This window comes from Lissotriton helveticus, chromosome 4_1 (assembly GCF_964261635.1).
Source record: "Lissotriton helveticus chromosome 4_1, aLisHel1.1, whole genome shotgun sequence".
Taxonomy (NCBI): domain Eukaryota; kingdom Metazoa; phylum Chordata; class Amphibia; order Caudata; family Salamandridae; genus Lissotriton; species Lissotriton helveticus.
Genome location: NC_136063.1, coordinates 1346646402 through 1346672285, shown reverse-complemented (window position 1 = coordinate 1346672285; position 25884 = coordinate 1346646402). Strand labels below are relative to the sequence as shown.

At 44.0% G+C, this 25884-nt stretch overlaps 1 protein-coding gene across 1 annotated transcript in view; it reads left to right on the top strand.

The window, feature by feature from the left end:
• Positions 1 to 25884, top strand: part of LOC144829104 (cadherin-9-like) — an 836522-nt gene that overhangs the window by 452006 nt on the left and 358632 nt on the right. The window contains exon 3 of the mRNA XM_078687908.1: positions 19486 to 19780. Coding sequence (XP_078544034.1) covers positions 19486 to 19780 — 295 coding nt within the window. The remainder of the gene's footprint in view (positions 1 to 19485; positions 19781 to 25884) is intronic.

Here is a 25884-nt window from a genome sequence, read left to right as displayed (position 1 = left end):
GTCCGCTACTGACGCCACCTCACAGGCCAACGTGGTACCCCACGCCGACTTTCGGCGCAGCATTGTAGGATGGCCACACCAGTGCGGCAACTTGCTGGACACCACCTCGGTGCCATCCGGATCTTGGCGCGTTGTGCTGCCTTCGGCCTATTCGCCGCAAGTGCGCACGCAACTCAGCTGCATAGCGAGTGAAACACCAAGGGGCGCCCCACTGCAGCCGAGGAACCTCCATCTTGGGGGCGACGCACAGCATCACATTGCTTTCCAATGCAATCAGATCCTCAAACAGCCCTCACTGACTGACGCGAACTCACAGGCCAACGGGGCGCCCCACGCCGACTTTCGGCGCAGCATTGTAGGATGGCCACACCAGTGCGGCAACTTGCTGGACACCACCTCGGTGCCATCCGGATCTTGGCGCGTTGTGCTGGCTTCGGCCTATTCGCACATCGGTCCGCCACTGACGCCGCCTCACGTGCCAACGGATTTTCTACGCTTTTTATAACCCTATGCCGCATAACAGGTCATGTGACTTGTTTATGAAACTTTTCATTGGTTCATTTTACTTTTGGTTTCCTAATGAGGAAGGCTTGATCATATGACCTAAAATAACACTTTTCATTGGATTAAAACATTTTTTTTCCCAAACGATGAAAGCCCCACCTTGTTTCTGGATGTTTCAGACTGAAGCTGGCGTCAGCATGAAAGCACCACCATCTCGTGGCTCCGTCGTGGTCATTCCGCGAGCAATCATGGCAGCCGCTCCCCACCGGAAACCTGCAGGAGTCGGGGGCCCCCAAGACTTTTGTAGAATCTTTAAGGCTGAGGGGACGCTTTCGAGAATGGGGTCCAAGACCTAGCAGACAAGCGTCCGAGTTCCAAGGTGTCCCAGGGCCATTTCAGTGGACCAGGCCCAAAAAGGAAAGAGCCTGCCGCCATTTTGAGAGTCCTGTGGCAGCAGCCTATCGCTGCACCGCAAGAGTGGGCGCAACTCAGCTGAATGGCGGATTTTGGCACAGTGTACCAAAAGCGGGCGGAATGGCAACTGAAACGGTAAAGGGGCGCCCCACTACAGCAGACGAGCCTCCACCTGGGGAGGCCCGTTCACGCCGCCTCACAGCCCCCCCCCCCCCGGGGCGCCCCACGCCGTTATTCGGAGCTGCATTGTACGATACCAAAACCAGTGCGGCAACTTACTGGACATCACCTGGGTGCCATCCACATCTCAGCGCGTTCTGCTGCCTTGGGACTATTCGCACAACAGACCGCTACTGACGAGGCCTCCCCCCGCACCCCTCGGGACGCCCCACGCCGTTTTTCGGAACTGCATTGTAGGATACCAAAAACCAGTGCGGCACCCTGGTAACATCACCTGGGTGCCGTCCAGAACTCAGCACGTTGTGCTGCCTTGGGACTATTCGCACAAAACACAGCTACTGACCATTGTTGCTTCTTTTTTCCATAAAATGTTTAAATGTATTTACTGTTTTTGTTGCGTTGTATATATTTATAAGTTATTAAAGTTTTATAATCCTACTACTTTGTTGGAGTGCTATATATTTTTAATGTGACACATAATTGTAAAAACTTTGATGTACAAAGAGGCATCCCTGGAATCTTCCGCTTCAGGCTGGGTCCCCTCCCCAATCACAATACAGGATGGTTTTCAGATAGTAGGAACGCGTGTGGTGTGACGGATCTCATCGGGTGGGGGCCTTGATCTACTGTAACTCCTTTGAAGAGGGGTGATTCTTTACAGCTGGAGCCATAAACTACATCTGCAGGGCTAGGTGATAGCCTGGGACCGGCCTGGACAATCGGACACATAGGAAGAGGAGTGTCAGCGGGTGCGGTAGTGAATAGGGCGAAAGGGAGGTGTCGAGCGGGCACAGGGTGTGATTCTCAGGGAAGAGCAGCGCAGATGGGGGGAGGTTTATTGCCCATGCATAAGACAGAGAGCGGGGGTGACCAGTGCCTGGGGGAGATGCTTGCGAGGGAGGGGAGCCATGCTAAGGATCGACAGCGTGCAGAGAGTGGTTCTGGTCAAGGCATCTAAAATGGCTGCCGTGCATGACAAAAGTGTGGCATTTGAAAAAAGGCAAGATGGCGCAGACAATGTTTATCAACACTTCCTGATTTCCTTCGAATCGAACGTTAACAGACCTTATCTCTCCCACACTACCGGTCCCCCTGGGCTTAAACGCCGAGATAGTAGGGACTGCATCCCGTGGAGATACGCCGAGACGTCACTCAGCAGAAAAAAAACAAACAAAAAAAAAGTCTATAAACATACAATAAGTTAAAAGTAAATCATTCTTGTTTCCTTGTAGTACGCTCCCCAGTCCGCTTTCCGTTACGCGTACCGGGCGCACCCCACGAAAAAAAAAGATTATTTTTTTTTTGCCCCGCGGGGCCCATTTAAAGCCTCCACATCAAACCTAGGGGGTCAGGGAGGATCTACTATGCCCCCTTATGGTCATTTGCCCCTTCGCTTTGGCCTCCTCTTGTCTCTCGATCCTACCGAGAGACAAGATGGCGGCCGCTACGGACTGTTTGAAATGTTTACAGACACCGGAGAGCCAATCAGCTTCGCTTCGCAAAGCTCCGTAACGCGAAAAGTACGCGAAACGGATCGCTGCCCGGAGCGCTGTCACAGATATATATCTTTTTTTGAACGTTAATTTCTCAAAATCCACTGGAGCACATATATTGAGACCTAGCAAAGGCACATCGGGCTACCAGTCCCTACAATTTTGCCAAGTTTCGTGCAAATCCATTCAGCCGTTCGGGCTAAAAGTGAGGCCAACCGCCCTATGGAAATTAACATGGGAAAAACGCGTTTTGGGACCCCCCTTTTTTCTCGGCCCCCCCTTGACGAACCCCCCCCAAATTTTCAGGAGCTGCTCAGAAACAAAATGTTCCATTTTCCTGAAACTTTCAGCCAATTCCGTCCACAAACGCCAAAGTTATTAGACATAGAATTTTCAAAAATCCCATAGAGAAAAAATCCTAACTATATATACCTACTGGCGACCGCCAGTAGGTAATATATATATATATACACATATATATATATTGTGTCCTTTTGTACCAACTTAGGGCATAGAACCCATTTAGATCAATCTCTACTCACACTATGTGGAGAAAGTTCAGGAACTATATATATTTTTTCCTTTTTTATGAACTCAATTAATACGATGATGTTATTAATGTACATTTGTGGCATTGAAGTAAATGTGATAGCCAGCCGATCTTAATGATATAACATGAAACAGTATGTTCACTATGTCCATGACCATTAATGGGAGGAGTCAGGGGGAGTGACCGACAGTATTTAACCACTTGTATCTCTGGGACTGTCATGTGATCAAGTCCGGGTTCCCCGGACGAAACGTGTCATGTTGCCGATTCCATCGATGGAATAAAGCACTTTATAACTCCACAAATCCCTTGTTGTGGTCTGTACCTGTGTTCGTGTTGGTGCTGCCGGTGGGTCGCACGCACTACAGGATTGTGGAATTCTATATATATATATATATATATATTCACTGAAAAAAACATAGGTTTCACACCAGTTATAGTTAGCTGGAAATTTTACTCGCATAAAACCAATGAAATTCCCACGTTATAGTTAGTTGACTCACTATAACTTGCGCGTGCAATGCACTGCTGATGACGTCACATATTACATCACTCATGACATGGTCAGTGACATCACTCATGACATCACTGATGACACCATCCAGTGAATGTGTGTCTTTTTAAAAAATAAATATGTGGTATATATGTATATGTAAAAGTTGATGGAAGAATAAATGTTTAAATAAGTGTTTACATGGATGTTTAAAAAAAAAATTGATTGGTTAACTGGTTTATTAAGTGTATCTTAATGAATACATATATTAGAGAGTAATGTTTAAATATTTAAATATATGTATTAGTGTTTCACTTTGTGTATAAGTGGCTGCATGGGTTGGAGAGTAGCTACATGTGTATGTATATGGGTTATTAGATGTTTTTCTTAGTATCAGTATGAGTGTTTGTATGGTTTGGTGGGGGTATTACTTAGCACATAGATGCATGAATGACTGACTCTCTCTTTGTATGTGTTTTGAAGGCAGCATATGTGCAGGACTGTATGGGTGGATGAGTGTGTATATGTGTGTGTTAGTGAGTGAATGACTGTCTCACTAGTGTCTTTATCAGTAACTACATATGTTTTAATCTAGTATATGTGAATATTGATGTATATAAGTGAGTATATGTGAGAGTGAGGGATTGTAAGAGTTCCTGTTTAAATTAGTATGTGTTTCTATAAGTGATTGTTTAAGAGAGTAAGTATGTGTACGTTTCCTTACAAGTAAAGTGGTAGTGTGTGTATAGCTGTATATGCAAATAAATGGATGTTCAATAGTTTATTTGCATGTGTGAGTATGTGTGAGAGTATCTTTTGGATGACTGTCGGTGTGTAAGAGGATGTATAGGTGTATCACTACATATGATGAGTGAGTATATGTATGAGTGACTATATAGAACTGTTGGTGAATGAGTGCATGAGTATATAGATGGTGGAATTACTGAATTGGTTGGTGTAACTGGTATGGGTATCTCCATTTTTTTGAAAATGTTAGTTTTTATTTTTGAATATGTGTTTCAAGGGTTACATTTCAGTGAAAGGAGATCTGTCACTCTGTCACAAGGATGGTGTCATCAGTGATATCATGAGTGTTGTCACTGACCATGTCATGAGTGATGTAATATGTGACATCATCAGCAGTGCATTGCACGCGCAAGATATAGTGAGTCCAACTAACTATAACGTGAGAATTTCATTGGTTTTATGCGAGTAAAATTTCCAGCTAACTATAACTGGTGTGAAACCTATGGTTTTTTTCAGTGAATTTCAAAGGTTTTTTAATAGCAAATCTCTATAGGTATGAAATGTAATATTTTTTGTAATGAATTTTATATTGTATATTTATGTAATACTATTTTTTTATGTATATTTTTCCCTTTTTTTTTTGCCTTGGTGCGCTGCCGGTGCGCGTACCGATGCGCTCACCGGTAAGCGCACTCTGGCCGCGCCCCGGTGCGCGTACCAGTGAGCGTCCCGTTAGCGTTATTGCCGCGAACGAAAACATCATCGTGACGTATCGCGTAGCCGCGTGATGCGTCTAATGACGCACGGCGTAAGCGCAGCCGGGCGCGCCCCGGGGCGCGTAGCGTAAGCGCATCGGGTCATGTGACCTGAAAAGAACACTTTTCATTGGTTCAGAACACTTTTGGTTTCCAAATGATGAAAGCCGGGTCATGTGACCTGAAAATAACACTTTTCATTGGTTCAGAACAGTTTTGTTTTCCAAATGATGAAAGTCCCCACCTTTTTTCCTCATTCTCACTTTGTTGTTTGAGTGAGGAAGACCTGCTTCTATTGATAGAGAAATGGCTACAGTAGCAGCAGCAGCTGGAGCATCTGCACCACCACCACCACCACCACCACAAGGACCACCACAACATCACATTGGTGGTCAAGAAGAAGAGGAGGAGGAGGAGGAGGAGGAGGAGGAGAGAAGGCAGTTCCTGCCTGAAGACAATCCCCCATATAAACCTAGGGAGCACTTTATATGGGAGTTTTTCAAAATCCCAAAGGGTGCAAAGAAAGTTAATGCTGCAAAGGTGACCTGCCTCATCTGTGGCGCAATACTTTCCAGGGGGAACCCTGCAAAAAAATATTCATTTGGAAATCACACAATGATTCGGCACATGCAACAAAAGCACCCCAATAACTATTCTGCAGCAGAGGTCAGAGAACTGACCAAAAACCCTCCCCAATCTTCTCCGAGCACCTCTAAACAACCCACTCCATCGGGTCCAGAAACTAGAGAGATGGTCCCAAACATACAACGCAAGTTTGGAGATTACAAGATTACTTGTATATTTTGTGGGACTACCATTTCTTATGGGGAGCAGAGCATCACACTCATAAACCGTGCTGGAGACAACTACCGGTGCCGAAAGAACCCTTAATTTTTCCTGGTTTTTTTTTGCTCCAGTTGAGCCATTTACAATTCCCTGTTTTTTGTTTGTCCCCATCAAAAATACAAAAAAAATATAAAACTGTTCATAAAAGCCCAAAAAAGTAAAAAATGTTCAAAAAATCAAAAAATATATAAAACAACAAAAAGAATAAAAAAAACTGTTCTTTTTAGAACTACCTCAAATTTATAAAAAAATGCAAAATTTTTAAAAAACTGTCATTCTTTTTTCCCCATGGTACGCTCCCCGGTGCGCGTACCGGGCGCTCCCCCCCCCCGCGAAAATCGAAAAAAAAAGTAAACTTTTTTTTGCCCCGCGGGGCCCTTTTATGGCCCCCACATCAAACCTAGGGGGTCAGGGGGGGGGGGGGCTACCCTGCCCCCTTTTGATCATTTCCACCTTTGTTTTTGCCACCTCTTGTGTCTCGATCCTACCGAGACACAAGATGGCGGCCGCTCCGGACTGTTTGGAATGTTGACAGACACCCGAGAGCCAAGCAGCTTTCCGCGCGTGAACTCGCGTAGCGTGCTGGTACGCGCCCCGGTGCGCGTACCGGGGCGCGCTTATAGATATATATATTTTTTTGAACCTAAATTACTCAAAATCCACTGGAGCACATATCTTGAGACATAGCAAAGGCACATCGGGCTACCAGTCCCTACAATTTTGCCAAGTTTGGTGGGAATCCATTCAGCCGTTCGGGCTAAAAGTGAGTACAACCGCCCTATGGAAATTAACATGGGGAAAACATGTTTTGGGACCCCCCTTTTATCTCGGCCCCCGCTTGACGAAACCCCCTCCAAACTTTCAGGGAAGGAGCGGAGCGGGCCATCTTCTTTGAGAAATTCGCGAAGATTCGTCCACCGGCGCCAAAGTTATTCCCAATAGAATGTTGCGGATTTCCTATGGAAACTAGGTCCTAACTATAACTACCTACTGGCGACCGCCAGTAGGTAATATATATATCAAGCAAAAAGATACGTATAGATGCATCATGCTAACATAATATGGTCCGATACACCTTATGTATGGGAAATCTAATTTTTTATCCTACAATTGGTGCATCTCCATTCAAGGAGGACTAGATTGAATTTTAAGATTAAGGAGTTCAGTGCATTTCCATAGACACTATGGGGAAAATGTAGGGAACTAACCCTTCATCGCTGGAGAGCCTGCAAACCTACTTCGCTGGGTGAGGGCATGTCTGAATGTTGAAATTGCCTGCCCATAATATAGCAAAATTAGAATGGGTCAGGTTCAATAGGCATTAAGAGCATGTACCACTGAGCTACAAGAGGAACCAAATATGTTATTATAAAAATTGACAACCAATAGGGCAGAGAACCCCTTGAATGATAACCAGAGAAACTGGCAATACTGTGCAACATATGCAAGCTTCCTTGTGGTAATAGGGAACTTATTTGAAACTAAAAATCTGTAACCCCGCTTTGCCACACCCTTCTGGAGATGGTATGGCACCCAAGGAGTGGCTAGAAAACCCATCAACATATATTGGATCCACACTCCAAGTTTCCTGGATATAAATAATGCTGAATACTGACGTAATTCGTAGCCAGCCAGGGGAATTCAAATTATTCAACAACCCGCACAAAATCTAAGTAACAATGTGGTAAAGCCCTTCATGGACTTGAAAGGTAGGAGTCAGGAGAAGCTCAATGAGATCACAAATATCAACAATATCATTAGCATTAACAATTGCATTTCCATTTGGCTTGCAAGTAGGTATCAGTGGAGGCTCAATAGAATCATAGGATCAGCATTACCATTAACAGTAACAAATGCTTTTGAGGTCAGCTTACCGGTGGCAGCAGTAACACATCCCACCAAAAACAAAGAGCAGAATCGAACATAACAGGCAGTCCCATGTCAAATTTTGCCAATTTGCCCATATGACTGAGGGTGGGAGACGGGATAGTCACTCCTTGAGCAAAGTCAATCCTTATCTTGCAAAGAACTCACGGGATGGAACCTGTTGGACAGAGCTATAGGAGTATAGTAAGGAAGATGGCAAGGTAGACTACATACGGGCCGCAGCTGGCTATGTGGTTTGCCAATAGACAGCAATGAAGAATCTCGTAGATGGCGGTAAAGGAAGCCCAATGGCAGTAATGTAGTGTTCATGGCAAATGCTGTGATTGGTTTTGACCTTAACAAGTATTCCTCTGCAAATGTGGGCTGCCTAAAATGAACAATTATGAAGTCCCCCTCAAACACCTTTCTTAACGGACCAATCCATTCTACTCTTCTCATCAACAGGAATGGATCATCCCTGCTAGATGGGAATACGTCCTTGGAATGGAGCCAGTGAATGACTTAATTCCTGAGCAGATCATATGTTTCAATTGAACCAGAAGCCAAGGGAGGTATATTAACCAAAAGAGCCACGCAACAGGCTGGTAGCAAGTTAATGGTTACTGGGTCAGAAGGCATCTCAATGCCATTTTGAACCTATGCCCCCTTGGAGTTGTAAGGTGGCGATAGCAAAAAAGACGTCTGAGTCCAGATCACTGTTGGCCTGACTAGGATGGGGTAACTCAGAAGTACCCATAGATATTCTTCCATTGGTGATACTATGAAAGTTTGGACATGTTCCGCTGGCAGACATGGTGTCTACGGACTGTACAGGTCCGAGCACTGGCATAGCCTGGAAAAGATGCACACCAGAATCATCAGGGCGTGGCACCTTGAGTTTTAACAAAGGTTTTTCAACAATTCCCAGATGCTTAGTAATCAGTAACAGAAAGCTTTCCATCAACTCCTTAATGCTCTCAAGAAGTTTCTCATGGGAAATTTGAAACATATTAGTGGTCTTAAGGCATGTGGTATTTGTAATAGCATTCCTAACAGACTGGGGATTCAATTATAAAAGTTCCTTTTTTAACCCCTGTCGTCTTTTCTGCTTGGCTGGAGGAGCCTTTATTGGAAGGTGAGACAGAGAGTTGACTACAATCTTGACCAAGGCTTGTGTTGGATCAATAACAGACAGGGAAGTCAGTGGTACAGGCTGTGGTTAGGTCAGGGCGGGGGTAGGGAACCAGAGGAGCCAGAGACTGAAACAATAGTAGCAGAGAGGCGTTGTTCTGCAATCGCAATTTCTTTGTTTAAAGTGCCTACTGTTTTCCTGATATAGCCATTCAGGCGCCAGATTTGGTACTGGGTTAATCGGTGGAAGTGCCTTGCATTTAACTATCATGCAGTAATGTGAGGGCTCAAAAGACGCACAAGGGGCAAAGGCAATATTAAGGAAATATTAAAGCACAGGACCTAAATTGTCACGCCGCAGAATGAAGCCTCATCCGGCCATGGACGGGCGCAGACAGGCCTGCTCTTGGCCTGTTCTTCGTACTGCGCTGGGGGAGTCAAAGAATGCCTATGCACATCAGATCAGCTGTAGCCCAATGCCCCTCCTCCAGGCAGAGTGTGTGCCGGGGGACCGAGTCCCACCCCAGTCAGGGCCAGTCAGGGATTGGAGAGAGCCGACAGGAAAACGCTTGTCCAGGCTTTAAAATTGCCCGTTTTCGTGTCACAATATTATCAGATTTTTAGGATTCTCCTTGGGCCTGATAGTATTTGGTCACTGTGAGCTTGAAAGGGGAACACCACGTTAAAAGCTAATTTTGTCATTTACTTGAAAAATGTTGGTCAGTGTGCAATCCTCTAAGTCACAATTTTTCTGAATTATTACTCTCACCAAGTCAATGTCACTCCATATGATGTTCAGAGGAGATCTTGCCTGGCAGTTCAGGCGGAGCTGTTCCTATTGGACCAGGAACAAAGCTGAATTTATGCTTGCTAATGTCTGACAAGGCATGGTGGGCAAAAGGCGATGGATTGAAATGTGGCCCTGAATAATTACCAGAGGCTGAAACGAATTAAAGTAGTTCATCACTTTTTTGTGTTCCACATGACACCACAACATCGAAAGGACAGCTATCTTCTAACTCTGCTCCATTGAACAATAGCACTACAATCATGAGGCGTTTGGCAATATGAATGAAGGAATTTATATTCATTGAGAGACAGTCTGATTGATGAATGATGAGGATGCAAAAGGAACAAATAATGGACAGAATTCTGGCCCTAGATCCATCCTTTTTCTGCTCCCCATGCCATTTCAGTTTAAACCCAGCCATACACAAATCAGTCTTGACCCTGCTCCCCATGGGGCAAGTCCAGCCCGAACTGCCAGGCTAGGTCCTCCCCGGACTAGAAACAAGCATCCTGGGACAGGTTTTGGGGTATCACCCCTCATCAGCCAGATTAGAGGGGCTATGGGTAGCAGGGTCAATAATGATTTGCATATGGTTGGGACCAACCTTTGGTGGCATGTTGAGCAAAAGAATGATAGATTAAAACCATATATTTTGACTGGGTGAAAGGTTTCAGCACTTGGTCCATCATCTTGTTGTGTTTGTAAGTGATGAGGACGGGCAGGCCAAATGGCAAACTAGTTTTTTTTGTGAAGTGTGAATTAATTTTAAGACCCTTAGTTTGGATACATTCCACTACTAGCTGGCAACAGTTTAGACTTTCAATACTAACCAATAGATATCATGCTAATGGGGTGTGTATGCATGCTGCCCTGTCAAATTAAGGCAATGGTCTTCTCTTGTTATTTTCAAATGAAGGTTTTTGAAGAAAATGTTGCCATTCATACCAGAGTATTTCCTATGGTTATGTTCACTGTTTTTATTGGCTCTGCCCTGTTTACAAAGAACTAATTTGAAGGTGGGGGCACTTTAAAATGCTTGTCCACTTCATCTGCACTAAATGCAGAGTTATAGCATTTCCAAAAGGGGCTCATGTATTTTTCTAATTTTGTTGTTTCAGACTGGTAGTTATCAGTTCTAGTGGCATGAAGTCTTCAGACGAAAGTATGTGTTTTACTAGTTCTTCACTCACCTGTAGAAAATGTAAACAATTTCTTTCCATCTCTTGCTGGAAATGCTCTCACCACCTTAAACGTACTTGGAGTCTCAATGCTCACTAGATAACAGATCACATTTCAATCGTTTTGCAACAGTTTCAGTATCACATCTTCATAGTTAATTGGCTGCGGTTTAACAGCATTAGTTCTTCCTGCCTGGGACCGTATCATGACCCAAATGCACTTGTGAACAAACTGTTTGCACACTTCATTTACAAAGGCTTATGCACATTCCTTTGATTTTTACACTGAATCTTAGGTGTGTGCAAAGGCATTCTCTTGAAATTAGCGCAGAAGCGCTTATTGATTCAGCAGACAACTTACATGCCCTCTGCTAACCTGGGTATGCTGTGGAAACGACACAGCAATTTTAAGGCCCTAGTTCAAAAGGGGTTCTAATGCAAAGTTATTTTGAGTCATATCACTGTTTATTTCTTCAAACTATGCATTCCAAAATTACAATTTGAATCACGTTACTTTGATTTTGTTTCTGAACCACTGAGGCTCTTGAGTACTGAAATGTACATATGTATGCTGAATTTCTACAGATTCTAGACCTACCTAAGTCATCCAGTACACGTTTTGGTTTTCTATCTTTGGATTTGTAGTTTTGTTTAGACTTTTGTTGTGTCTTTAGTGATAGCCTTTTGATACTTTTTGAGTGATCATGATGTGGCCCAAGAAATGCGCGTTCCTTTGTTCAAACAAAGGGGCCTATTTATGAGCCAGTTTGCATCGCTCTTGCACCACATAATGTGGTACAAGAGTGACGCAAATCTTACATGTGATTTATGAAGCCATGCAAGTCCACTTTACATGTCCCTGAGTTGCCCCATAAATCTGGAGTAAGGCAACAAGTGCCATGTGTGTTGCATGAGTGTTCCCAAACGAGTCAAGAACAACCGCAGAGAGGCACTACTAGAGACCCTACCTCCGAAAGAGAAAGAAGTCCAATATGCATCACAACTTACCGTGCAGCATCTAATCTCGTTAGGTAAAATCATAAACAAACACTAAAGCACACTGAATAGTTCAATTCAATTAAAAAAACGTTATTGCGGCTGTTTATAGCCATAAAAGCGCATTCAACTTACGACAAATATTGATACAGATCAAAGGTAACTTCGAGAATTATCATAACGTACATTGGCGTTTAGGCAGAATAAATTAATACCATTATTTTACAATCGTCATTATGGGATTTCATGGTTTTAAAACACACTATAAGAATATAATTTAAATGTACAGATTCATAAAACTCTAAAAACTCTAAACAGAAGCCGCCCTCATCTCCTGATCCCTAGGTGCATACCACCAAAACTCCCTCCACGACAACCCAGGATAAAAAACTCCCAAGGTTAATCATAGTACCAGGTATAACAAAAGAGGGGGTGCTATTCATTACTTGTAGTCTGCTCCAATTTTAACAAATTCCTGTGGGTTAACCACATAGAAAACAAAAACTTTGATATTGCAACTACGTAAACTGGGTCAGTATCAGTTTTAAGGATCCTAAAAAAATCTAGGTAATTCCTAATGCCCAGGTTCCTACAAAGTTGGATGATCCATTTAAGCCTTGCCTGTTTATATGCCGCGCAGAAGAACATAACATGAATTAACGATTCTTCCTCTGCGAGGCAACCAGGACAAGAGCGAATGGGAGCTCCCACCCACCTATTAGTAGTCGCGTGTAGCGGCAGAGTTCCATATCTAAATTGAAGGAACAACTTCGTTGCTAACGTTGGTTGTATAGAATCCAGGACCCTCTCAAATTCACAATGGCTCTTAAAATCAAGAAACCTGTAGGTAAGGCTCGTTGGATTTGCTAACTGCAAAATGTTTGTCAATTTATACTCTTTTAGAGCATTTGCCAGGGTTTTCTTAGAAGTGGCTAGGCAGGATACTTCTGGATCTGTCCAAAGGTTTTCCATGCCAATTGCCCTGAAAGAGTGCTTTACAAATGAAAGCCAAGGTATACTACCAGCCCCTAATGAAGTCATCACTGCTTTTAGTTCTTCCCTGAACCGCTGCCAATAGAGCAACGGGCGTGTCGAGATAAGATCCGCAACAGGGAGAATGTTTAAGTCCATCCTTAGCGGGACTATTTTTTGGCAGGGTCAGAATTTGTCTAACAAAGTTGTTTTCAGTTAATGTGAGGGCATTATGAGACCTATGGCCCCACAATTCCACCCCATATAGGGATGCTGACCTAGCTTTAACCTTATATATTTACAGTGGTGGGCTTATGTTTTTTAAAACACAACTCTTCTGGACTTTTAAAATTCCCCCAACAGCCTGGGTTAATTTTAAGTTGGCCTTGTCAATCTGAGGGCCCCACCCCATTTTATCAGTCAACGAGAGACCCAAATAATCAAAGATAGGTACCCTTTCCAGGTGACCATCCTCCATCATCGGATGAGGGCAATTAGTAGAATTAGCATTAAAGACCATGTATTTAGTTTTGTTAATGTTGACCACAAGATTCCTTTTTTTACAAAACTGGCCAAATTTATTTAAAACACGCTGCATACCCATAGCTGACTTGGAAAGCAGCAGGGTATCATCCGCAAACATTAATGCAGGAAATCTGCGATGAGACAATTTCGGGGTTTCTATATCCTTAATGGCAAGTAAATCATCTATCAACCCATTTAGGAAGAGGGAAAAGAGATTCGGCGCAAGCACACAACCCTGCCTGAATCCCTTCCCAACAGGAAACGGGGCCGTCAATTGTCGGTTCTTGCCATGCCTTACTCTAGCAACGGTGCCTTCGTGGAGTCGTTTAAGCTAAAAGCATAGATATGGTGGAACCCCCATAGCCAGCAAAAAACTCCACAGCTGGTTATGGTCCACCATATCAAATGCTGATTTCAAGTCCACGAAGGTTAGGTATAAGCTCCTTCCTTCCAAAACTACATGCTGCCAGTAAATTAACTGGAGCCTGAATAGCTGATCTATAGTGGGAGTTTTGGCTCTAAAGCCTGCTTGTAACGGGGTCAAAATATCATGGTCACTAATCCATTCCTGCAATCGTTGTAATAACACCCTTGCATAGATGTTTTGAGATACATCGATGAGGCTAATTAGCCAATAATTGGCCGGTTGCATGGGTGACCCCTTTTTATAAATGGGGATGATCTCAGCTCAAGCCCAAGTGCAGGGGGTTTGAAGTCCCTGACGAATTGCGTTAAATAATAATTGTAAATAGGGAACCCACACTGCCTGTTCTCTTCTATACAGGTCTCCGGGAATCCTGTCTAATCCTGGCACTTTGTTCTATTGGAGCTTAACTAAGGCTGATTGCACCTCATCCGCTGTGCACGGTGGTATACACCATGTGGGATCTGCAGTTAAGAGGCATACCGGCAGCTCACTTTGTTCATTTGGCAAAATTGAATAAAGTTCTTTAAAATATAGACGCCAGGCTTCCTCACAAATATTTGGTTCAGTAGTGGTCTTGCCCTCTGGCTTCCCTGTGTGAACCAAGTTCCAGAAAGCCCTTGCATTTTTTACATCAAGGGCAGACTTAATGGTCTGCCATCTATCTGCTTCCCATTCTGATTTTGCATTAAAAAGAATTTTTTAAAAATCTGCCCTTACTGACTTAATACGTAAATGATCGCCCCCCTTGAGGGATGATATGAGAGTTCGCTTAGCTACCCTGCATCCCCTACGAAACCACGGGTTTTTATCACCACGAGGTTTGCATTTGGTTGACCTGCTCTATAGAAAAAATCCGCCAGCGTTACAACCATTTCCTGGTGGATTTTTCCCAGGTCATCCCCAAAGCCACTATCAAAAGTATTATAAAAGACAATACTTGCCTTTTCTATCAAGGGAATAATGCTATTATACATTCTTGCCATTGTGTCTGGGGATTGAATAATTGTGGCCCAGCAAATACGCCTCCCACCATTAACTACTCTAAGATCACTTCGAGGGGGGTTAAAAAACCTTGGTCTGTGCCACTCAATTGGAAATCTAACATGATGATTAGTGGATTATTGTCGCTTTCAGTGCGCTGCACAACCTTAAAATCTACCACTTTATGCCATATTTCTACACTAATTAAAAAAATAATCAATTGCTGATACCTGTCCTAATCTTTCAAAGGTTGGAAACCCAGGGTTATCACTCGGAAATCGCCCATTACAAGCCCTTATAGTTAGTGTGAGTGAAGTCATTTGAAGGACTAGTGGGGTCCACCCCTTTACCTCGTATGTATTTGGGAGTGGAATTGACCAAATTGCATCCTCGTCAGCAGTAATGGATTTCATAAGTCCATTGAGGGGTTCATAATGACAATTGAAGTCTCCACCAACCAAAAAGGCCACGTCACCCGTTAAAGAGTTCAAAAGGCTTGCCAGGGAATCCAATGTCGGGGATGTACCACCGTACTGAACTGGCCGAGAATAGATATTGATAAGTGCCAGTTTTTGTGCATTTTTGTGGATCAAGAGAATACAACATATGTCTAGGGAATGAGTATCAACTCTTTTCACCACACATCCAAGGTGGATTCCCACCCATATAAACAAACCCCCGATGGTCTGCCTCTAGGGCCCTTGACAACTGGCTCGGAATATGTCGCAAATCCCACCCTATGAATAGGTCTTAGGGCACAAGTCTCTTGAAAGAGGCAAATCCCATGGGAGTCAATGAAGTCTCCCCAATTCGGCAAATCCAATTTGGCCGTAAGGCCCGCAATATTCCACGACAACATTTTTAAGCCTCCATTAGGACCCTCTAAGCCACTCCCAACTTTTACCTCAGACACTACACTCTCCAATAAGCCTAGATCCAATAAACCTAAATCATCAGTGCGGGGACGGGAAGGGGATACAACTTCAGAGGATGATATAACTTCACTAGGTACGATTGATATATCGTTCATTAACACTTGAATCCCAACCTCTACCTCAGAATCAACTATAGGTATTCTTCCATTTTCACTAGACCCTATTACCTTAGTTGTTAAAAGGTCTTGTTTCTTTCCCCCAGGGGTCCTTCCTTTAATTATGACCCTCTGCCACTTTGATGTTACAGTTGGAGATACACAAATAGATGGCAGTCAATATACCTGGTCTAGTGCACTAAACCTATTACTTACTGGGAAACCCAACAAATGCTGGTTTCCACCCACATATTCTCTATACCTCTGGGTAACATGTTGAGCTTGCCATCCCCTATTAAAACCATAGTGGCCTCGAATCAAGCTACGAATAGGAGGAGGATAAAAGTAACTTAAGTCCAGGGGTTGAATTGTCGATAGGACATTTTTAGAAAAACCCATACATACATGTTTGACCACCCTTCTGTCCTTAAAGTTGATACTAATACATCCCCCTCCACTTATTTGGGTCTGCGTCCTACACATCCCACTCTTCTAGCAAATACGATTTGGCATTGCACATTTCTGGGAAGAGGTCTATTATTGTTCAACCAATGGATAGATTTATTTTTTAATCCAATGTATGATTCAGATCCATTGGTGTCTAGTTTAGGTACCCCAGTCAGAACAACTACATAGGGTGCGCTTTCCGGGGGTAAATCAATTTGTGGTAAATTGGACTTCAGTTCATCAGCAATAGGTTTCCCACTTAGCAATCTGCCTGGTGTTCTCCGTTCTTCTCCTCCCAACTGTTGTACAACTTTAGTTTTTCTATTGCTAACCGTGGTCAAGAGATCGTCTGAGCAATCAATAAGGGATAGATGAGTTGAACTATTCAAAAGAGTAGAGGGACAATTAGATGGCAATGTAGAGATTGTGGGCAGAAACCCCTCTGGGGCATTCTTTGCTCGTACTTGACCAGAGTTTGCCTTTTTGTCCGTTATATAGTCCATACTCGCCATAGATGATTCTTCAATTTTTTATATCCTCTGCTCAATTAATAATAGTCTCCCCTCAAGGGGCTGCAGTGATGACTGTAAAACAGCACCCAATTTCATCAAGAATGAGTCTTCAGCTAGAGGTAATGTGTATGAATTATTTACCCCATCGGAGATAATTATTGTTGGTGGGATCTCCTGCCCGCTTTCTGTGACATTAGGTTCCAGGATAACGGGATCCTTATTGTTGCTAAGCTTTGGGAACTTGGACTTTCTACCCCGCATAGGTGCACCCGCTCGCTTCCTTTTAGGGACAGCCCCATCAAAACACCCACGTAGCTGGAAGTATTAGGGTCTTCAGATCCACATGCTACTATATTGATATCGGGAGTTGTCAATAAATCATCAGTCAATACTGCTGGTTGTGACAGCTCTCCAATTGAAGGTAGTTTCCCCAATTCTTGGGCTGACTGGGTATTAGTTCCACTTGAGGGCTCTTCAGTGACAATCCTTTGATATAAATGCTCCGTTGTACGAGCGTTTGCCAGGGACCCCAACAAAGATCTTTTAGCAAATGCTAGGTCCTGAGAGAACCGACGCTCAGTTAGAATTATTTCATGTTCCAAGACAGACGGTGCCCTGGTAATGAATTTATCTAGCGTCCCGGCAACATACCCTCCCGTCTTCACTTTCTTACTCTGACCTTCACGCCCAGCCATTTTCTCAAAACAAGTTAAGTTGACAATGTGGGTACTTACAAGATAATGAAGAAACCTTCAATATGCCAACTGCGAGACGTTAGATGGGTGGCCTGGTCCGGTCTCCTCCGGGCTACAACAGGCTTAAACAGACCCGCCCTAGGCCCGGGCTTTGGCCGGCGCGCGTTCCACGAAGCGGGGGCTGCGAGCCGTAAAATAGCACTGAGGGTGGGCGGGTCTAGCTTCAAGCCCGGGTGAGCGTGGTGAAAGTGCTCCTGGTCCTCGTGGTCCTTGGGCTCTGCAAGCGGCAAAAGATCAACCAGCACAAACTCCGGCTGCGAGCGGCACCCTCTGAATAGTGTGAAGTTACAAATTTCAAAACCCATGTTCTTAATAAATGGAGGCACAGCCTTGTGGACCTGTTAGTCCACACATGACCACGTAAAACAAACGAAATAAGAGAGAACCAGGGGTGTATTACCCCAATAAAAGGACATACATCACCCATGTGGAAGTTGCAGGGTCTGCCATCTCACTCCGACAACCAAACTGATCACATTTAACAATAATAACACCTGGAAATGAATACATTTCACCACTTGTAACTCCCAATGAATAGTGTACATGATAACGTGCCCTTGCAAACTACATTAAATAGGGATAATCATCCTCAAAATAAAAACCAGAATCTGCAAGCACAACAATAATCTCAGATGTGGGCGTGCGACCATGAAAATGTCAGTTCACTATATGGAACACAAGCAAACATTGAGAGATTACTATTGGCTGATTCTAGAACAAATAAATCAGGAATCACAACTGTTTGAAAAAGACCAATGTGAGTGTTCAGATAAAAGACATAAATTGAAGGTCCGACTGAAAATATACCCTGGGGCCAGTTCACAAGATAATTTAGGGATTAAGCATTACACTGAACTAACCTAGTTTGGGCTCTTATCCAAAAAGTTTTCTTAGAATCCCATTGACACCCTGATCATGAATACATTACTATCGCTGACTGGCATCCTTGCTTTGAAATATTATTTTCAATACAAGAGCCATACGTTGTGTGGTGCAAGAGCATTGCAAACCGGCTCATAAATAGGCCCCTCAGTTTACATTAAGTGGAAGAATAGGTGCCAGCTAGGTTGTACATTAAAACACACACTTTCACGTACAGTGACCAAACGACTAGCTGCACACAATAAAATATACAAATGGGTTTCCCCACGCAATACCCATGGAATTTGAGGCTGCCCTAGATTTAAAAAGTGATGTAAAGTTGGGGAAGCGTCAAATTCGTACGCCTCTTGAGGTGATGCATAACAAGCAAAAATGTTTATTTTTCCGCAATCTTTCCTCTCTCTATCTGTGCTGCATTCTTCAGCACACATAGAAAGAGGAAAACGCCTAGTTAGATGGTTTTTGTGCATGAAGATGCCCCTTCCTGCACAAAAACAACTCTACCTGCAACTGAGGCACCTTTGCACCATGCTTACATTGGCGCTAGATTGCCAAAGCGGCACCAGTGCAGGCAGAAAGGACAGGAATACACAGTATTGCTTAAAAAAGGTGCATTCCTGCCCTATGCTAATATGCCATAGATTAGGCCCCCGCGTTCATTTCATGTTACAAGATAGACAAGTCATACAGAAAAAAACATATTGATGTGCAGACCTCTGTAAAAAAGTGACGTTATTTTTATTGGTGGATGCACTTCAAAATATATTCTTGTATTTATCCAAGGTTTTGAATTCGAATCATGCTGCACTGTATCTTTCAAGGCTTTCTGTGCGTTTTCAATGTGTATGGAGTTGCTTCCTACCGTCCGATATGCTTTACCGTTCAGTTTGTTGAAAGAAAGTCACTGCTGACCCTTATTAGAGTCAAGATCATATTGACATGTAGTGAGTGATTCCGTTTGGCGTAGAAATGCATTTATTCATGGAATGCTTTCTTTCTTCCTCCCCGAAGCTTCACACTGATCAGGATAAAGGAGAAGGAAATTTAAAATACATTCTGTCAGGAGACGGGGCTGGCAGCGTGTTTGTTATAGATGAAAACACTGGAGACATCCACGCCGCAAAGCGATTGGACAGAGAGGAGCGGGCCCAGTACGTGCTGCGTGCCAAGGCCATAAACAAAAAGACCGGCGTGCAAGTGGAACCCGAGTCGGAATTCGTCATTAAAATCCATGACATCAATGACAATGAGCCAAAATTCACAAAGGAGATTTACACCGCAAGTGTTCCCGAAATGTCTGAAGTCGGTAAGTGCGTTATCATTTCCTGAAAAGAAAAAGAATGTCTTGACGTGCGATCAATTGTTCGTTTCTGTGCCTGGCACTTTCTATTCACATGGGCTAATTCCCAGGTTTCATGTTCGTTCTTTCTTCTGGCTATGGTTTTCATGGTGTATAATGTATCTGCCGGGCTTTGCTGGCCGAGGTCGCCTCGCGACATGAAAAGGATGGCCTGATTACGCATAACTCGAAACTGACATTCAGTTTAGTATTTAGCCCTCTGAACACTGTTAGTCGCAGCGCATCTTTTAATGCCTGATTTCGAAGAGAGCAGTTAACATTTTCATTTAATGTTTTCGCTTCGTCATTGTATAGGATTTCTTCGGTTCAAATGTCAACATGTGAATATTTTCTGATTTTTGGCAGTTTTGTTTTGGCTTGACTGGACCAGCAGGGCTTGGGCGACTGGAGACCGTCGAGTCTGCGTTTTTAGAGCTTTGAGTGCAAGGGTTGAAACCCATTACAGGCATGTGACATATCTCACTCTGTGGCAAATTCCACAACGCATGTGACATGTTACACAGCATGTCATAGACTTCTGACATTCTCTTTTATGCTTAACTGCAGATAGTGCTAGTGTCTGCGTAAAATAAAAATACATGTGCTAGCGTTGTGTAAAATAAAAATAACTTAAAAACAATATAAAACGTCCTCCTGTTTAAACCGCTTGTCACTCTGAATCATGTTTCATGGTATTAACCATTATACCGAGCACTCTGTTGCTATATTTTGGCTAACTGCCTCTTTATCATAGAGATGGTGTGAAAGTCCTTTTTCTATTTCCATGGAGATTTTCTTTTAAATGCCCCTAATTCACAGCTGATTTTCATGCTTTATAGAAAAAAGAAAGCAACCCTTCCCCTCTTTCACCCTGGCACTGGCCCCATACATTTCTTTTTCTTCCACAAAATTCCTCCTACTCTCCTTCCACAAATTAGGGGATTTCTTTCACTTTGCCCCCCCCCCCCCCATGCCACATTATGCCACGAATTTCTGACACACATTGGCATGACTAAATAGGCCAGAAATCTCCCAGTGTTAGGGTGTGATTTATAAAGAGCCCTCTTCCATTTAGGTAAAACAAAAAACATTTGAAAACAATTAAAAAAATGAATATCTGCAGGAGGGGTGTGAGCCCTTGTCAAAGGCATTAATTGCCCAAGCCATTAACCGCTAAGCCAACCAGCACTTTCATAAAGTATAATGGCTAATTGTCTTTTTATCACATAAATAGAGTGGAAGTCTTACTGATTGATATTTCTAGGCAATTGTTCTTTCACATACAACAAAATCACAGTTGGATGTTATGCTTTATACACAAATAAACTTTCCTCTCTTTCACTCTGGGACCATCCTCATACTTTTAAGTTTCCAACAAAATCTTCCTCTAATACTCATGCCACAATTTCATTTCAAGTTTTCATGCCTCAAAAACAACCACTTTTCCTCTCCTTCACGGTGTCTCTTTAAAAAAATGTATTTTAACAGACATTTGTTAAACGCCTGTACCCCATACAGTTTCATGGCGCTGCAGCATAAGAAGACTGACCAAACAGACTGCTAAGAAAGAGAAACTCTAATTATGTGCTTGTCGGAAAAGCCAGGTTTTAAGAAATTGTCAGAATTTATAATAGACTGGGCTAATCGTATCTCAGGAGGAAAGGAGTTCCAAATGCGGGGGGCAAGGACAGAAAATCAGGAACAACCCATTCTCAGTTTTTTTAAAGTCAGCTACCGACAAGAGGTTCTTAGAGGATGAATGCAGTGTCCTGTTAGGTGTATAATTAAAAAGTTGAGATGTGATGAAGGCAGGGCTTTTACTTTCAAGAGATTTAAAAACAATGCTGTCTGTTATGAAAAAAATCCTTTGTTCCAAGGGAAGCCAGTGGTGATCCCACAATAAGGGGATGAAGTGACTGTGTTTAGACTGCCGAAATATTAGGTGGGCCGCCTGATTTTGAACTATATGGAGCCTGTGAAGAAACGTCTTAGGAAGATCAGCATAGAGGGAATTAGAAAAGTCTAGTTGAGATATCACCAAGGCAAATACAAATTGGATGAGAGCATTTGAGGTAAGCAACTTAGTAATTTTCATTATCCTGCGGAACAATAGAAAACAAAATGATATCACTGCAGCTATCTGGGGTTTCATTGATAACTCACCATTGATCAGAACACCAAGGCTTTTTACAGATTTCTTAGGGGACAGGAGGGTTTCTCTTATCAGGAGACCAGAAGAAGGCATTCCAATAATCAATCTTGCTTTTTCGTGAAAACGATCTCAATTTCCTCTGCATTAAGTTTAAGATGGTTACAGTTCATCCAATTGAGGATGAAAAGCATGGTTTGTTGAAAGGTATCCTTTGACATTGGGGAGTCATTAAGCTTGAACAGTAGTTGTACATCATCAGTGTAATGGCACATTGTCGGCAAGTCAGTGGCAGGAAGTAGGGGCCAAAAGACTGTTTTTATATTTTCTCGAAATTGATGACAAGGGGCAATTGAGTAAATAATTCATCCAAGTGACCACACTTTCAATGGACAGCCCGCACTCACTTTGACGATGAAATTGAAGAGGGCTGTGTAAAAGACATTTTCCCTGATGGAACAAGATGCATGCTGGGAATCGCAGTCCATGAGGAGGGACTGGAGTATGTTACCTCATCAAGTAGTGGTCAGCTGTGCTTCTACCAATGGGACTGAGGCAGCACGTTTAAAAATCATGAATAAGCGACCCCCGTTGTGAAAGGCATTTGAAGAAGGCACACTCGCCGAAATGCGTCAAGCCACTCATTAAATAAATTAACTTCTTGAGACCCCGCTGTGTCCCCTATTCCGCTTCTTAAAGGAGGGATTTGCTGGAGACACTCTTGGTTGAGGGATGAAGTCTATGTCAACAAAAGGAGAGGTAGGGAGAGGTATACAACACTCTTATTCCCCGGTTATGTATAATTAAACAAAAAAAGAGTGTCATATGGTTTTACACGACCACACGAAGGAGCAAAGGAGAATGAAACCGGCCTCACTCAGCTCAGTTAGGAAGGCCCTCACTCACCAACTGGTGATGACATGCTTCATCATTGGGCCCCACTAAAGAGGCCGAGTGCCTCTTTAGTGTGCTTCGACGCCAGATCTACTGCGGAGCAGGATTAGTGAGTTCAGGCGTGTAGTGAAAATTAAATTAAATGGTGGTGAATGGGTTAAAAATGTCTTAGTGTATCCAAAAATGATTTATTATTTGATCACTTGGGACATATACTTAAAATTAAGTGTAGGAAAGGTAGTCCACAACTAATTGTGTGGTTATTTCCAAAACGTTAATTGTCAGTCAACATGTTTCTGCCTTTGAAACGGTGTGAGTTTACCAGGCATTCGTCAGGACTATATAAGTGTACTAAACCCTGGCGGTATGGACAAGCTAAGGCCCACCCTTACCTAGGGACGTGAAAGTAAAAAGAAAAAGAAAAGTGAAAAAAGTGCATAAAGGAAGAGAAAATGTCTTCCTAAAAACTCCTAGTTTAGTAGGCTTTCTACGGTCGGTTTCTGCACTTTTATGGTGTAATAGGGGTACACCATGGGTCACGGGAGGGGGTGGTAGCGTAATTGGCACACCGCCCTCGACGCTAGGCACCCTCAGTCTACCTGCGATACCCTCTGACCGGACCCCGACGATCCATCGTGTACCTATTACACCATAAAAGTGCAGAGACCGACCGTAGAAAGCCTCCTAAAAGCCTCGTGTAAAACCATATGACACTCTTTTTTTGTTTAATTATATGAGGGATGAAGTCCCCATCAGTTGTGGGGGTCCACTATGTGGGGCTTACCTCCAGTAAGCCCCACATAGTGGGATTGCTGAGAGGTGGACACAGGCCAAGCACCCTTTCTCCACCACTCTGTAAACACATCTCCTGGCGTGCTATTGGTTGGGAGATGAAGCCCCCTTGCCTCCTGAGGGTCCCTGGGGGTCCACTACCCCACCTGTTATCTCTAGTAAGCCTCACACAGCTGAATTGCTGAGAGTGGTCCAAGGCCACGCCCCCTTTTCACACCGCCTCCTAGCAGCAGTCTGCGCTTCACTTTTTTGTCAGCCGGATTTGCGCACCCAGCGCGAATTCAGCAAAAAAATATTTTTAAAAACATGCTTTTTTTGGCCCTTGGGGTCACAGGCCTAGGGGGTCAGGGTGTTTCTACCCTTCCCCCTTTTCTTGTTTTTCATTTTTTCATCATTTTTTACTGTTTTCTTGTGACTAGGTTCTATCGAGTCACAAGATGGCTGCCAACACATTTTGGTTTGGAGTGTTGGCAGCCAATCAGAATGAAGCTTGTGCTCAGGAGGGTTTGCGAATCATCCTCGGCCCTCGGATATCTTTATTTTAATTTTTTTAATTACTCAGAAACTACTGAACGGGGTGATTCGTCAAGTGGGGGCCGAGAAAAAAGGGGTGTCCCAAAACGCGTTTTCTCCATGTTAATTTCCATAGGAACTTTAGACACAGCTACAGCCCAAACTGCGGAACTGTTTTTAAATGGTGTAAATCCGTTCAGTAGTTTCTGAGAAATGTAAAGATTTCTCAGATATGCAACTGTGGCCGCGTTGGATCCGTGAACCCTCCCGCTCTCGTGCCTGAGATCTGATTGGCTGCCAACACTTCAAACCACGAAGTGTTGGCAGCCATCTTGTGACTCTATTGAACTGAGTCAGAAGAAAAAAGAATTAAAACAAGAAAGGGGGGCAGGTTAGAAACATCCTGACCTCTAGGTCTGTTCAGGGCGTCCCAGACGGAGCCCCAGGGCTAAAAAAATATGTTTTTTAAAAATTGTTGGCCGTATACACGGTGGATCCGCGAATCCGTCTGAAAATCTAAAAGAACGGAGTGCGAGCTTCTGCGCTTCCTTTCCTTTAGGCCCCCGGATGGGCCAGGTCCCACAGGCAATTAAAAATTGAGATGTGGGGGCCCGCACAGGCCCCCACAGTCTTGGGTCCGCCACCTCCCGGGGGCTAATAGTGTGAAATATGTTGGTGCCATGCACCCCCCACAGCCTTGTGGACCACCACACCCCCTAGGCCATGTGAAACGTAAATGTGTGGGTGGCAGTAGCCCCCTCACGAAACCCCGGGGACCGCCACATCCCCGGAGCTATATTAAAAAATAATGTATCAGGGCTTCAGGCCCTCCACACATCCCGGGAACCTCCACCTCCTCCGGGCATCTTTCCAAGGTGGGTGGGGGCCACGCGGTCCCCCTCTTGGAGCCGTAAATAGCTCTGGGGACTTCCACCCCCCCCCCCCCCCCCATGGCTGGCTCCAGAAATGTCCCGGAGTGCCCACCCTTGGGACATTGCAGTTTGCTGTGGAATGATGGGAGCTGTGCTCCCACCATCCCATAGCAAACCAGTGTGCTTGCTTTGAACAAGTGAGAGCACTTTGCTCTCGCTTGCACACACTGCTTTTTAACTCCAGGGACCTGCATCTTAGCAACTCCCTGGGGGGTAAAAAGCAATGCCGGCAGGGACCATCGGGGCTCCCCCTGCAGTCCCAAAGGAGATGGCCAAGCCCGGGGGATGGGGTCAACAGGGCCAAAAATGGCCTGGGAGGGGGGCGCTCGGCCTCCCTCCCTTTTTTTATTTAAAAAAAATGTCTGAGAAATCGGCCTGGTGGTTGCGTGGCCACCTCCCTTAAAATAAAATACATTTAAAAGAAAAAAAAAGAAATGGCCTGGATCCGGTGGATGGGGTCCCCGGTGCTGAAAATGGCCTGGGGACCCCCTTCCTAAAATAAAAAAAAAAAACAATGCCAGCAATTCACCGGAGGCCCGCCCCCTTTCTCCACTACTCTGCAAGCGTGCCTCCTGGCACGCTCTTGGATGGGGAATGAAGTCCCCTTCACTGCTAAGGGTCCTTAGGGGCTAACTAGCCCACCTGTTACCTCCAGTAAGCCCCAAACAGTGGGACTGCTGAAAGGTGGTTGGAGACCACGCCCCTTTTTACACCACTCCGCAAACGCACCTCTTGGCGCACTGCTGGTGGGGCGATGAGGTCCCCTCATGCCCTGAGGACCTCAGGCTAAA